Consider the following 16,212-nt stretch of genomic DNA (forward strand, 5'->3'; position numbering starts at 1 on the left):
ACGATGGCTTAAGACATGACCAGCCCCAATTATCTGCCTTCCCTCATGACAGTGCTCACTGCTCCAAATGAGCAGTACATTCACACCACCCTGTCCCAGTGCCTTCAGATTACAATAAGGCCAAACCAGCACAGATGCATAGTTCAGGACGTGGGAACAGTCTTCCAAAAAGGTGGAGCAGGGCAGGGCTGAGGGCCTTCTCCCACCTCAGGAGCATTCTGCAGATGGTCTATAAAAGCCACTTCACCATGCGGTTAGGAGATCTGGGTTCAGCTTTCACTCAGCAAGATGCTTCAGTCCATGCTTCACTTTAGCTCAGCAAATCATCCCTCTAAATGCAATGAAGCCTCCTACATGCTCACCCCACACCTGAACACCGCGCTGAACACCTCACTTGTAGCCCTACCGCCATCCCGGGATGACTTTGATTAAGCCTATGAGGAGATCATTGTACCAGGGTGTTGCTGGGGCCAAGAATTTAACCAGGTTCAGAGAAGAATTAGAAACAACTAACACGATTATCCAGAGCTATTATAGATAATGCTAGCAAAAATTTTGGAAGAGAGGTAAAGCCTCATGCTTCTGGGTGTAGGCCAGTCTCTAACTACACTTACTAATAGCCTAAGACCTCTAGTTACCTAATATCTGCTCACAGTGATCTTCCATGCAATGTTCTCTGGTCATCATCAAAGAAGGAAAAAAGATCAGATGTAATTTCAACCTCATCCAAAACACCAATTTCATAATTTCTTAAATTGCTAAACCCTCTCAACCTGTTCTGTTTTTTACGTCTAAAATGGGAAATCTTCAACTTTTGAGGGGAATTGCGAGTGCTTAGAAGTGCTTGGGTATTGGATCTTCTCCGAGAATGACAGTACTGTGAAGGTAAGATTCACAGACCACACACTACCAGTAGCAACAATAAGCTTGAATCATGCAGAGGTAGTAACTGACTGGAGTGAACTGGTTTGCTTCTCAAATTGTAGTCTTTTATGATGTCTGTAGATTACAAGGCTAAGCCGTTTAAAATTTTCTCTCCAAACAGAAGATTACAAATGACAGCTTGTTTTTGGAAAAATAATTTTTCTTGAAAAAAGACCTCTTATTAAAAATAAAATGTTTCAAGGAAAATAAGACATTTTTTTGCCTCAAATTACCCATTTCCACTCTGTGTGTATGTATACATACAAACTCTAAAGTTTGAGTTTAAAGACTGGTTATAAAAGATTGCATAACATAAGTGTTCTGAATTCTTTGTCTACTAAAATCCAGCTTTTTGGATAGATGACAGATTTCTAATGCCATTTCAGTGCACATTTGGATAGGAACTCCATCAGATAATATTTCAATAAGCATAAAATGTGTTTTCATTTTATCAAAATCATCAATAAATGTAAAAATCATTCATGGATGAGTTTCACACAATATTAAAATTCTGGGGGCTTGCTATCAAAGCTGTTATAAGAATCAAACCCCTGTAGGCAGTGGATAGGGGTGTCCAGCTAAGCTGCCTAGTCAAAACTGTCACTGTGTTCTTCATTTAAAATGTAGGGTCAATCACGTCAGTGGAATGATTTACTCAAACGTGTCCAATTGTTTGCAAGTTTGATATCACTTATTTTGGAAAACAGAGGACTGTTGAGACACTGGCATTTGTATGCTCTAATGCTGTTATGCTTTCATAACTTCTGATTATCGGAGTCATGGGATAAATCTGGATTTTTTGCATTTTAGAGTCCAGTTTGATGAAAAACAAAGCATAAGCTGTGTTCTGCGTTCACAGATGTGAGCGTGCTTATAGATACGGACAGATAATCACGATTATGTTAATGAAATTTTAAAATGTGTATCTGTTATAGTTAAATTCATACAGCCCTCCTGGTGTGGACACATATAAAGATGCTTTATACTGCTATAACTGCCACTTCTAGTGATATAACTGCATTCACACTGACTTACGTTGATTAAAATGAAATCACATCCAAAGTTAAAGTCACACTGGTTTAATTTTTGCACCTTAATGGAGGCATGAAACCTCTGAAAGGAGATTTCTGCTTTTTTAGCAGTGAATGGCATTTTAAATTATTTCTTGTCTGGAAACAAGAATAGTGTGATAAATTATCACCAAGAAGGCAGTGATTAAAAAAAGAAGTGTGTAAAACTAGTGCGCAACAGAAACACTGGCCTTCCAGTGAGGAGTGAAACAGGGAACAGGACTGTTGCATGAATTTTCCTGCAAAGTCTTTAGTAGCCAGACTAATCCCAGACGCACCTCGTGCTGACCTTCACACACATATGCACAAAACTTTCTGGGAGATTTTCTTTTCCCAGTCCCTTGCTTCTTCCATCTCCCAGCAGGGCTGCCTGTGGGACCCGGTGATCCTGCTTCCGTGCAAAGGGAAACCTTCTCTCCTTCCCTCCCCGGTTCCTCACTCCCTCTCTCCCCCTCGGGCTGGCAGGATTCCTTGGGCAGAGCATGCAATCAGTTTGCAGGGAGCAGCCACAGGAAAGATGCAGAAGCAAAATCAGAAGGAGCACCTCTACAAGCTGCTGGTGATCGGGGACCTGGGAGTGGGCAAAACCAGCATCATCAAACGTTATGTCCACCAGAATTTCTCCCCCCACTACCGGGCCACCATCGGGGTGGACTTTGCCTTGAAGGTGCTGAGCTGGGATGCTGAGACTGTGGTACGGCTGCAGCTCTGGGATATTGCGGGTGAGTACAGAGAAGAACCCTTTGCCCCGTAAGCCATCCAGAGACGATACAAAATATAGACCCAAATTCATTTGTACTAATCTTTAATTTGGAAACTACCAGTGACTATGCGATGAGGGAGAGGAGATTGAGGAGAGGAGACTTTAAGGGCATATTGACATTTTGGAGTTTCCCTAAAGCCAGCAGACCCCCAAACAAGGGGTGTTAGAATGAAACCTGCCCTGCTTGACTTTTCTCCCAAGCTCTCAGATGCCTGCGGGGACATGGGCACCTCACCCCAAATGCCCCAGCTCTTCCGCGGCAGCTGCCGCTGCTCAGCTTCCCTCGTTAGACTACAGATCGCTGTGACAGGAGGGAGAGTAACAAGAATTTTCTGTTACATCTATTTGATTTGGTGGAAGAGATGAGGAAGTCAATAAGAAAGTTAAAATATTTTTATAGTTTTAAAAAATAAGGAAAAAGTATCACTGAGTTGCTCTATCAGAATACCTCTCTTCTTCCTTTCCCTGCTCTCTCTCCCACCTTCCTTCCTTTGACCCAATGAAATGTAAACAAATTCTGACATGCTTGGAAAAGCGAAGTGTTTCTATTTGGCAATAATTCTGGTTGTTAAAAATGTGTTTACTCATGTTTACTTGTCGTTAGTCCAACATCAAGGAAAAAAAAATTTGCTCTGTGTGGGGAGAAAAAGAATTAAGAAGTCCAGCTATCCTTGCATGCTTACAAAATTAAAAAAACATGGAATTTGACATTGTTGCTGTCAGTGCTTTGGATTTTTTATAATTGACTTCCAATTAAAACCACAGCTTTTTATTTTTGCCTGCTCCCCCCCCTCCCCGAATCATTTTTATTCAGTCCACAAAATAAAAGTTTACCTTGATGGCATATTTTGCGTTATAAGTAATAGTTTTTCATTTAGTGTATGTAGGAATCCAAGTACCGCTGTAACATAATGGCTTAGAGCAAAAAGGAGGGTGTTCTAAAAACCCAATTAAATTAAGAAGTTACATTTGTTAAGTAGGGAATAGAGGTGAAAATTTTATCAGCTGTTAGGCAACTGTGCCAGCCTGTGGCCTGAGCTGTGGGTTCAGTGATCTAGTCTGGAACGGCACCGAGTAAAACTAGTGAAATGAGAAAATTCTTGACATTCTTATCGGCGGAGGGAGTGCCTTTCTTCTACGGTTAGCTGCCTCATGTCTAAGCTCTGAATTTGGCACCAAGGTACTAAAACTTATGCAACAACACTGCTTTATGCAAAACATGCATAACGTCAGCTTTTTTACACATCAGTATAGTTTTCTGGTTGTATGATATTAAATACGTATATGCTCAGTTTTCTTTATTAAAAGTTGGAATAATGGGGAAAACATTGCTTTTATTGTTCAGCAGTGACTGATCATAGCCATGAATACATGCACATCCAGCAAAACTTTGCTGCATGAGAAAAAAGCATTTAATAGTAAATTCTGAATGCATCAGGCACTTAAAGAATGTATTTGCATGCCTTGTTTCAGAGATTTATTACACTACTAATCATGTGCTGGCAGATCATATGATGTAGCTTTCAGTCAGGCTGCAGAAGCAATTACACCAAGTTGTAGTACTGAATGACTAACATGCCTTCTGAGTTATCACACATGACAGAGAGAATTACAGCATAGTACTAAATTTCATATGAATTGCTCAATTCGAAGCATCTCTGTGAAGGTCAAGACAGTAGCCGGTAATAAAGAGAGTTGTTGTCTCAGTTTTAATGACTTCTGTGTAAGGAGCTTTAGCTGTTGATGGCTGTACACAGAAAATAAGTTCTGTAAGCAACACACTGAATTTAGATCAGCGTGGTGCTGGCATAGAAGTTACCACGAATAAGGCATCTGGCTGGTGAGAAAAAAAGGTTGTTTAAAAATAAAAGGGAAATAACAGGGAAGGAATGGAAATGTTTTATCCTGGCTGTGGCTGGTCATATATCACCACTTGCAAAACACAAATATGCGAGGAGAAGAGGGAGGAAAAAAATCTCTGATCTCAGAACATCCTTTCTCATTTGGTAGAATCTCTGTTATTAGGTCATGTTTAACTTTGCCGATAAAGAAATTAATTTTTAGTCTCTGACCAAGCTGAAGTATGTTGGCTTAGCATTCAGGACATCTTGAATTGAAGCAAATGCTGCAAATGTATCAATAATGTTTCATATCAGTATTTATATATGAATATATATTTATACATATATGTTTGTGTCTCTATATATATCAGGTATAATTTCAGCTCTCACATCCTCTCCTCCTCCTCCTCCATTATACAGCCAGTGAACTTACTACTAAGTGTAATGTGTACTCTTCCTTGCACTTCACTATGTGGATTAGTGGATAGTAAATTGTCTAACAATCTAGAAATAATTTTCTCAAAAAGGCTTTGAGTAAAACTAGTGACAAATTTATCTACATTATTAGTAAGATTTACATATGTGATGGCTTCATTGGAGGAGTGACATACTCCAGCCATGGTAGGACCAAGCAGTTTACCCTTGTTTACCTTTACAGATAGATATAAGAAGAAAAAGCAAATTTAGTTCATCTGTTACCATCTAATTTCACAGTTAAATGTAGTTTATATTTCTGTAACATATTTTTCTGTATGCTTTAATTTGGTAAGCAAAAGTATAATCAGATCTAATAGCTAAATGCTGAAACAGCATTAATTTAGATGAGAGATAAATGCTGAACAATAAGGATAACTAAGCATTAGAAAAAATAACTCAGGGATGAGGTAAGTTCTGCATCACACATTATTACATTAAGACTTGGTGGTTTTTAACAGACAATATATTCCTGAAGGTATGGGTGTCAGACATGAATAATTGAACAAAACTTCATGGTTTATGATGTTATTATATCTGTAACAACAAACTGGCATTAAAAGCTATGAATTTATGTGTGATTCAGTGAAGTGCCTGAGTTTCAAGTGACTGAATTTTCACTATTGTGTGTGGGAGGAGATACACATGGTAAAATTCTCCTTGTCTTTAATTTCCTTACAACAGTTCAATTTTATTTCATTGAATGTCCCAAATTCTCAGTTTTGATGTTCATGTCCCTGTTGAAGTGTGCCATCACCTCTACTGGTGTCATACATCTTTAAATCTTGCTCCTCAGTCAATTTTTTTGTTTATTTCCTTGTCTCTTCTGCTGCCTCTGTAGGGGTATCCTTTAAATTCATTAACAGACTGTTAGAAGAAAAGCTTTAAAAGAAACTCTTAATCACATTTTAAGAAGGTTGCTGTGGAGGGGATGGCCCTGCAGATGCAGGCTGGGACTGCTTTTGAAGAAAACAGCTATTGCAGACAGCAGATTTGGGTGTATTTGCTATTCACTTCTCTGCAAGGCTACTCTCAGTGCCCCTGCCTGTGTTTTCTGTCCACGCAGCCCTGAGATTTTGCTGAAGACCAGCTTCAGCTGCAGATTTACTGCAGGGAGCAGCTCTGTGAGTGCAGCAGAGGGCAGAGAGCAGCACTTCAGAGCCTTCAGCGTTTGAGGGATGGTGGGCTAGCGAGATCCTTCGGTCTGCCATCTCAGTGGAGGTAGGGGATGGAGATCCACACTGCAGCAAGGGCGCGAGGGTGATTGATGTGTTTTAGAAACTGTGGAAGCGCCTGAGAATGAGCACGTGTAGCTGTGGTGCTTAGGGACATGGTTTAGTGGTGGGCTTGGCAGGGCTAGGTTAACGGTTGGACTTGATGATATTAAGTCTTTTACAACCTAAACGATTTGATGTTTCTTGGATTCCCCCTCCCATACTACTTTTTCATAGCCTTGTCAGTATAACCATTATCCCTCCTGCTGCATATGTGTGGGCTGGATTATTCATTGCTGCCAAAATTACGTTGGTTTGGTTTTACAAAGCTGGTTCTCATCTGATAAAGAGTTGGACCAAGGCACTGGAGACATCCACAGAATACTAGTGATGCAGAACAGTTTAATTTCCTTTCCCTGCAACATTCACCTTCAGAAACAGCAGTCTTTGCACAGATATAGGCAAATGTCTCTGCAGTTGTAAAGTTTTTAAGACTGTTACATTCCAGAAGGAGTAAACGGAGTGTTCAGTAATGCCAGGCACAGCACATCCTCAGCGGTTTAGGCTTTTAGTGGCTGCTAAGCACTGCAGTACATATGCATAAATAAGATAGTCATGGTGATTTCTAGGCTAAGTTACCTTGAAATTATTGTTCTGCAAACATAAATAAGTCCCTGGCTGCAGTGGTTTTATTTCAGTGTAGGTTTGTGGTAGGATCCGTGGGCCTGATCCTGCTGACAGCCTGCTTTTCCACATTCTGGGGTGGTGAACACCACCCCAAGGCTTGCTTAAGTTTCAATCCATAAAGACAATGACTTGAATTCAAGGGTGAAAATTCTGAAAGTTATTTTGAAGTGAAAGGTAAAAACTATTTATAACGTCTCCACAATTTCCAGGTTCTCAGTGTTGGCTAAAGGCCCTCTGTAAAGCATGGTGGTTCCCAGAAATTTTTTCCTCTTAGAATGAGGGATGGTGGCAAGAAGTAAAACCGTTGTAAAACTGGTCATTAGGCAGTTTTAATCAATTTTTATCTTGCACTATATTTCAGATACTATGGGCAAGATGATGGAAATTATCTGAGTTTTAGAACTTCATCATTATTTTTTTAGCACTTTATCATTAGTTTTTATAACTTTATAAGAGATGATAGTGGCTAGTGAAAATTGTAGATTTCTGTACAAGTCATGCTGACAAATTTATGTGGGATCTATTTTTATAAACTACAAAAATTCAGCTGTTGATTGCTTTAAGCCCATGAAATGATACCTTTCCCTGCTGCAGAGGTGCCACTGAGATTAGGATAAATGTGCAGGCAGGTGCTATTCAGACAAAGAGCCTTTCACTTTCATGGAAATATTGCTTTGGCACCTTGGTCTCACTGGGTTCACTTCAAAGTGGAGTAGGATTTATCTGGTTTAACAATTAGACATCTTGTACTTAACCATGTGAGTATAAGCTACTCACCCTGGGCTCGTCAGAGGGTTGAGGGTAGAGATTAAATACCTCCATAATGAAGCTTATGTGACCACTCTTAAAAGTATCCTTGCTGAGAAGATGCCCTCTAGATATCTCATCTCAGTCTCTGACTACAAAGGGAGCCTAATCTTAGACACACCCAGTTAATTTTTTAGAACCTAAATTAGGGCTGATGAATCCCATCATAACGCACCATCTCAGTGGGCAAAGGCCATCAGACTCTTGGGGTTTGATGCCAGATGCCGGTGGCCTTGCAAGGGATGCAGAGAAATACAATGGACCAGATTAAACAAATATTTCACAAGTTTCTGGCCCTTCCAATGAAAAGCAAAACCTATCTTCCCCAGTCCCTCTTGCAATAAAGCAGATTCTAATGTTCAAGGCTGCCTGCAAGATACCATTGAATACCTAAAGTTTGATCTATTTTCTAGCCTAATTACTGCCTAAGCCATTGTGTTGCTGAAAACCTAAGGCTGGATTCTGACACCTTTAATACATCAAACAGTGCCCATTTTCATAAGTAATTCTGCTAAATGAAAAAGTTTTAGGAACCTCATCCATTAAGATAGTTATTTGTTCACATAAGGGGGAATCTTTGGAAAGAAGAGTCCTCCTGGTTCCTTAGACACAATATTTAGCTCTCCAAGCACAATGCAAACACTAGAGATCACTTTTTTCACAATGTAAATTAAATAGAAGTAAAGTCACTGTGCAAATGACATAAAACTGAAATTCTGTGGTTTACAAACCACATCTTCTTCCATTCAAAGTTGCATAATGTCTTTATGCCAAGTATGTTCATATATTAATTGCAACTGATGAGGAAAAAGACCACTTGAAAAAGCATTTAGGCACTTTATTCAGCCAGCAGCTCCATTCTTTCTCTTTCTTTGAAATGACTGATAATGGAAATTGGTCAGCTCTGTCCTCCTGCACAAAGCTGCTTTTACAAACATGATGGCTTTTCTATGCAGTGAAAAACCTAGGTATCTACAAAAGCAACTGGATGCAGGAGGAAGAAGCGGCATCATGCCATATGTCAGAACTTTGTGGGCTGCTACTAGCCAGAAAATCACATCATAAAAGCCTTTTACTCCTCTAATCACTTTGATTGTTTGTGATGAATGTTTTTATGCTGCAAATTAATAACTTAGTTCATGTTCTCTGGCAGTGTCCCACCTATCTTCAAGATCTGCTTTCCAATAAATACGTATAAAGCCCAAGTTTACCTGTTCTTACATCATCTACATCTCATCTACAGTGCAAGCATCTCAAGAACTTTGTATGAGAAGTATAAAGTATCACTGAAATACAATATGCATCAAAAACTAATTGTATATGTTGCTGCTTGCCTCACTGCTAAGTTTCTAATCAGACCTTGACTTCTGTTTGAAGGTACCTTCTTGCAGATGAAAAAAAAAATTGCTCAACAAGGAGATTATTGAATAGCACATGACTTAGCCATTCATCTGATTAGCCCACTGATAGGAATCATAAGACATTTTAATAAAGCATAGCCATAAGAAATTTTCAATATGACCTCATGTTTCCCAGAAATGATATATTTCTATCTTGTTTTATCAATGGGATGCAGTATTTGTTTAAAGTAAAAAAAATCTAACGTGACTTTGGAGCAGACAGACCTCCACTTTTGGTTTCTGTATCCTGTGAATGACTTTCTCCTTGCTGCAACAGCTAGTGCATAAAACCAAAGATAAACATCACAAACAGATGGTGTTGACCCCATGAGTGCTTTCAGTGCTCTTTCCATTAAATGAAACTGCATGTTCTAGAAGCCTGGTAATCAACACTCTTCAGTTCTCAACCCACCCTTACATTTAATAGCACAATTTCCCTCAGATAAAACCTCCACAAGTAACCTTCCTAGGGTCAGAGGCAGACTGCCAATCTTCTTGTCTTCCTAACCTACTCTAAATTACGCACATTGAGAAAATAAGGCTAGAAACAGTTTTCCATTGAATGTTGTCTATTTTCATAGCACCTTTTCTCAGCTATGGAAGCATATGATTAACTACAAGAGTTGTCTTGCTTAAAGACTGCTGTTGTTGTGAGATGTTTCCAGAGTTTATAATTCTTCTTTTTTGGATCATAGCTCAGCAGTAGACATGAGAGGAAATTCAATTTTTTCACTTCAAGAAAAATTGTGTGCAATTTATTTCCATTCTTGGAAACATTTTTTCAAAGTTCCCATGAAAGCAGCAGATATATATTAACAAACCCACAGTTGATCAACATACCTTGTCTTAACATCAAGTGTATTAATTTTTACACTGTTACTCATCTAAAATGATAGATATTTACAAATATCCATGTTTTAATATAACAGTAATATATTGTTCACAAATATACTGTAAATAACTTCCCAGAGAACATTGTGAATTCAGCAAATAAAACCATAAAGCTTCTGAACAGATCTAGTGTGAAACATCTCCTCCCAGGTCTTTTCACTGGATAATACAGCTCTTCATATCGCTAATGCTGTGCTATTTTTTAGAACACTTTCCACATTTGTAAGGCTTTAAATAAACCTTTCTCACCTCTGTGTTTTAGTTTACCAGTAAAAATTAATTCATAATGATTCTAATGCCTAGTATGGCTCCAGAGCTTAATAATGTTGCTGTTGATTATTACCACTTGCATGAGAATATGCGGGATCCTCTTCATGCATAAGCAGATCAATTGCGTTAGATATTTCCCACAAAATATCATAGTATCAAGGAGCTTCCAATCTGATACCTAGATTTTTTGTGACTCCTGTTTAAAGTCCTATAATATACACCAAGACCATTGGTACTGTCCACAGACCTAGAAATCTGGCAGCTTAATAAGACTGTACACCGAAGTTTAAGTTTGTCATAAAGTTATTAAATTTCCTTGGATGTTTGCTTTAAAACTCCTTTTTCATGCTATTCTCTCTTGCATTTCCACACAAATGAGTCTAGTATGGTAATTATCGTTATTTAGACAAAAAGTAGCTTTCCAGAGCTCGTTATAAATTGAAGTCCTACCGTCAGTAATGTTCTCTTAGAAAATCTGCTATGTGAAATATTGACCTAGATTGGAAGCAGTGATTCTTGCAAGGTGGTGGTTTTTTACCCTCCTATTTTCTTCATCACAGGTCAGGAAAGATTTGGAAACATGACCAGGGTATATTACAGAGAGGCCATGGGGGCATTTATCGTCTTTGATGTTACAAGACCTGCAACGTTTGAAGCAGTGACAAAATGGAAAGAGGATTTGGACTCTAAGTTGGTTCTTCCAAATGGCAAACCTGTGCCGACAGTTCTCTTAGCAAACAAATGTGACCAGGGAATAGATGTTCTTATGAACAACGGCATCAAGATGGATCAGTTCTGCAAGGAGAATGGGTTTGTGGGCTGGTTTGAAACATCAGCCAAGGTAACGTTTACATTTCTTTTTAAATGTTTCTCCAAGTACAGAGAAATTTGTTCCTAAAAAAGTTCTCTCGGTTGAAGTATGTGTCTTGCAAAGCTCCTCTCTTGGTAGAAGGAAAGGTGAATTTGCAAATTAATACATCTCTATTTCTTCTAGGCCTTTTATTACAAAGCAAATTATGTGCAACAGTCTGAAATGCAGCTACTCTAACATGATAGGCCATATGTAAAGTATGTAACTGGTCAACAACTTACTGCATAATAGCCTGGAAAGGAAGATGACCTTTGGCAAGGCACAAAAGCTACCTCTTAGGAATGCTGTGAGGATATTTTTCATAATTCTCAACAGTGAATATTATCTCTAAATATTTATATAACCACTTTGCCTGAGAAATGCTCATTTGAGACAATAACTTCATTGTGTTAGATTCCAGAAAAAATGTCAGTCTATCATAACGCTTGTACGATGCTTACTGTAATAATAAGCCCTCATTCTCTAAAGCCTTGTAAAAAAAATCACATATGGGGGAGGAAGGAAGGATCAGTGGTCAAAGTGCTTGCATGAGCTGCTGTGAGGTTTAATCCCTTGCCTTGGTATAGATTTCCTGGGTGCCTATAAGAAAATGGAGATAAAAATCAGAAAGGGCACTGGAACTTTCAGAGTATAAAGACCCAAGGTACAGTGGTCCTATATATCGATTTGAGATTTCTCAGATGATCTCAGTGCATGCAAGATTTGGAGAGCTGGCATGTGAAATATTGATTTGAACACAACAATTCAATGGATATTCTGTTTATTGTAATCTCTGATTACGAAAGCTGGTGTCATCATTAACAACTCTGAGGAACGTTTGGGTGTTTAAAATGTAAGAAGTTTGGCTCTGGTTTGACCTAGGTTATTAGCAGATCGAAAGCCAAAATGCTGTATTCAGTTGTTTAATTTTTTTAAGCACTTTATGAAAGTTACTTAAGAACCTTCTGAGTATATACTTGTATTTTACTTTTCTGATCTTAACTGATTCTTTAAGTGTTAATATTTAAAAGAAGTCTCACTTGTAATCAGCAGAAGTAACAGCAGGTGACTAGCAGCGTGTCCTAGACTGCCTCAAGCATTGCATGAACTCTGGGCTGGGATTGTGGCCTTTCGATATTTAAAGGGGGTTTATAAGAAAGATGGGGACAGACTGTTTAGTAGGGCCTGTTCCAATAGGACAAGAAGTAGTGATTTTAAATTAAAAGAGGGTAGATTTAAACTAGATATAGGGAAGAAAATTTTTACACTGAAGGTGGTGAAACACTGGCACGTGTTGCCCAGAGAGGTGGTAGATGCCCTATCCCTGGAAACATTCCACGTCAGGTTGGACAGGGCTCTGAGCAACCTGATCGAGTTAAAGACGTCCCTGCTCATTGCAGGGAGGTTGGACTGGATGGTCTTTAAAGGTCCCTTCCAACCCAAAACATTCTATGATTCTGTGATTCTATGTCTGTGGTCAGCATCTTTGCTTTCCTACTGAATGAGTCTCAAAACTAGTCACTGTTTCTTCAAAATACCATTATTAGGGAGACATTTTGGTCTATATCAGTGTGTAAATTACCTTGCTCTGCAAGCAGGGTACTTCCCATTCCTGCATGTGCAGGACCTGGTTTGAATTCAGGTCTGTGATTCTGTGCTGATTTGTGCTGGGTAAGACCACCAGAATCCAGTGTTCCTCTCTAGGATAACCTAAATTTTACTATGGACAGTGTCTAGTTCTGGTTTAAGAAAAAAGCCAAGACCTTTTACATCAGCATCTTCATGATAATTATGGCAGAAAGCTAACTATTCCAGAAAAAGAAACAAAGAAAACCCAGAGAGTGAAGCATTTGGAATGGCAGCTGTCAGTAGATGACGTGGAGAGTTAGGGGATTATTACAGGAGAAAGTATTATCATTTCTATAAGGATTACATATTCTGGCCCTTTCCAATATCCTATTAGGTGTGTAACTGTCTTTCAGGCCACACATAACATGAAATAACTGGTTGTGAGTATTTGGGATCGAGTTCACCAGTGATATGTAAACACTGTACGTGACTGTTTTCTTCAAAATTACCTTTTCTTCATTTCTGACATGTATGTGAGTCTACATTTCCTGGAGACAAGAACTAATCCACTGAAAACTGAGGCCTGAGGGCAAAACCACCACAAAAATCATATGGAGAGAAATGAATAACAAATTGTATTAAAATGCCTGCATCTAAAAGACCTTCAAAGAGAATGAGAGGGAACAGGATGGACTATTTCTTGAAGGATACAGGGCCATAGTTTCATTATTCTAGGTTTGAATTAGCAAAGTAATGCAGCTAGTCACTGCTTTTTGGCCATGAGAAAGGAATCTGTACCATGAATTCCATACATCAGCCTACGGCAAGCACATGTCCACCTCTTAGAAAGAACAACCATATTTAATGTGCCAAGGGCCATTGCAGGTTATGGCAAAGAATGAATGTACAAACAATTTCAAAGGTCACAGAGAGGTTTTACCATGATAATGGAGCCAATCTTGGGCAGAACTATGGAGGTATAAAGGACATGTAAAGTTTTAAAAGGTCACAACAGAGGAAAAGTTTTCCAAGTTTTTCTAAGCCACATAGAACTAAGATTTTGAGTTATTTTAAACAAAGGAAATATCTAGGTTCTTCTTACTTTTTTTAGCTCAGAAACCCAAGCAGTCCTCAGGTTACCAGTGCAATCATGTAGGAACAGAAAGAAATCTAGTTATGACAAAACTTGTCTTCAGAAACCACTGTGAAGGGAGCAGTGAGAGTTGAGGACACATGACTCTGGTACCAGACTGTTCTCTGCTGCTATAGACTAAAGGCTAGAATCTGTTATTCTGCAATCCCCACACCTGATTTCCGCTCAGAATTGGAGGTTCCTGACTTTAAAATGATACAAGGAAGAGTAATTCCACTAAAGATGGTAGAACCACAACATTTAGGCTAAATTAGAGGAGCATCATTTCCCCGCTTGGTCTAAGTTCTGAACTAAAACCCATGCGTTTTTTCTGAACAAAAATTATTATTACTGCTATTTTAAATATTGGATGTTACATGTAACTGGTATTCTTTCAGCCTAGGACGTATTAAATAATTGAACTCAGATCTGGGGAAAATAAAAACCTAGCTATGTTTGCTATAGAGAGTAGAAACTCTTTTCTGAAGCAGAATAACACTGACAGAGAAGTCATCGTATTGCAGAAGCAGTTTTAGCCGTTCAGATAAGTAATAACTTTTTTTTTGTGGTATCCTGGAATAATTAGATCTCCGGAGGTTTTCTGGAGACATGCTTGGAAATCTTACAGCCTTCAGAGCAAACTGAATATGATTTATGCATTTTGGAAAAACAAAGGTGATATTACTTGTAAAAATATATCTTTTAGTTCTACTTGCCTTGCAGAAAGCAGCATGCTATATATGTACTCACCATATTTCAAGCTGTCAATGGTTCGAAATTTTTGTTTGTAGCACTGGCAGATTACACTAAAAACATCACTGTATTATTCCCTGGTGTTGTTTTTCTTAAGTTAACAACTTCAATATAAAATATTTGAGCCACCTAATGCATTCTTGTGTATTAGTTTTGCTTCTTGCATTAATGTAAAGGAAATACTCAGCCTGTTCCAATCTTCAGTCTTCTGCTCCCCAAGATAGAAGAATTTACTCTGATTGTTTGCCATGTAAGAAGGGCCTTGTTGGGCAACAGCACAATGCAGTACAGTCACAAGTTATACATATCGCCATATACCCAGTGGAGAGCCTAGTGCCTTTTATATATGTGTATTTAGTTTGCTCATATTGGTTGCAGTCTGAAAGGCACATTGCCAGAGAGTCACGAAATAATGCTTAATAGTAAATTCTTTAATAAATTTCACAACCACAACTAGTGTGAAAGATGCAGTTTTTTAAAGGAAGGAAATTTCTCCTTCCTGTCACATGTTTAATTATCCAGCATGTGGCCAGAGTAGCTGAGAGCTCCACTTACATTTCCAAACCTTTAAACTGTTTTCACCACCATTCCTAGTTCAAAGAGGCAAGTTTTTGACTTGGATTAGAAAAGCAGCAATTTCAATCTTATCAGTTTATAATGAAAATGGAACTTGTGCATCAAAACAGACAAGTCAGGCAAAACTAAATGTGCTTGAAAATACCTACTTCAGAAATAAGTTGAAAAACCTTACGGCTGACCATAGCTGTGCTGTGATTAGACCTGAGTTCCTCTTTTCCCTGCTGTAATTCTGCTGCCAGCAATACAGAATTAGGTGAAAAGACATTCACGTTTTGTCCAAATTGCCCAGAAGAGCTGGTAGCAGTGCTTTTCAGATCCTTATCAAACTAGGTTAAGCATGCAAATCCTTATTTGCTGAGCATTGTAGCCTGGAGACTGAATGAGCACTGACTTTCTGGGCTATTTGGACACATCCTATTTAGACTAGGAAAAAGTTCTAGAATCTTTCCTCCTCTCGAAAATGTGGATAATAATGTGTCCTTTCTCCAGCTTTTGTCTGACAGGCAGTCCACAGTGTATCATAGTGCCCAAATGCTGGACTAGGAATCAGGAGTCCTCTTTGCCACTGATCTACTGAGTGACGTTCAGAAAATCACCCTCTGCTGCCATCCAGCCTCTTCTTCTGCAAAGCAAGGACAGCAATTCTGCTCATTTTACCAGTGAGCTCTGTGAACAAACCAAGCTCTACTAGCCCTTGTTTAAATCACAAATTCTTCAGTTCTTCTAACTGAACAACAGTTATGAAAGTTGAAAAAAAAAAGCTACACGGTAGACTTGCAGAGGAACAGGATATATGGTTTTGATTTCCATAAAGACAAATGAGGTTTGGACATGTATTTGAACTAGGCTGACACACTACAGCTAATCTGCTGATGTGGTAACTGAAACCAAAGCAATCCATTTGAGACTGCCAGACCCAGTTAGGGATGAATGGCTCCCTACATTGTCTTTTTAATTCACTTAAAAAAAAAAAGTCTAACCAATCCTG

General features: G+C 38.7%; 1 protein-coding gene across 1 annotated transcript in view; it reads left to right on the forward strand.

Annotated features, from left to right (window-relative positions):
• Positions 1-2,483: 2,483 nt before the first annotated feature.
• Positions 2,484-16,212, forward strand: part of RAB38 (RAB38, member RAS oncogene family) — a 20,305-nt gene continuing 6,576 nt past the window's right edge. Inside the window, exons 1-2 of the mRNA XM_009697270.1 lie at positions 2,484-2,716; positions 10,902-11,182. Coding sequence (XP_009695572.1) covers positions 2,512-2,716; positions 10,902-11,182 — 486 coding nt within the window. The 5' untranslated portion in view covers positions 2,484-2,511. The remainder of the gene's footprint in view (positions 2,717-10,901; positions 11,183-16,212) is intronic.

Source organism: Cariama cristata, unplaced genomic scaffold (genome assembly GCF_000690535.1).
Source record: "Cariama cristata isolate BGI_N322 unplaced genomic scaffold, ASM69053v1 scaffold3263, whole genome shotgun sequence".
In the NCBI taxonomy this organism is placed as follows: Eukaryota; Metazoa; Chordata; class Aves; order Cariamiformes; family Cariamidae; genus Cariama; species Cariama cristata.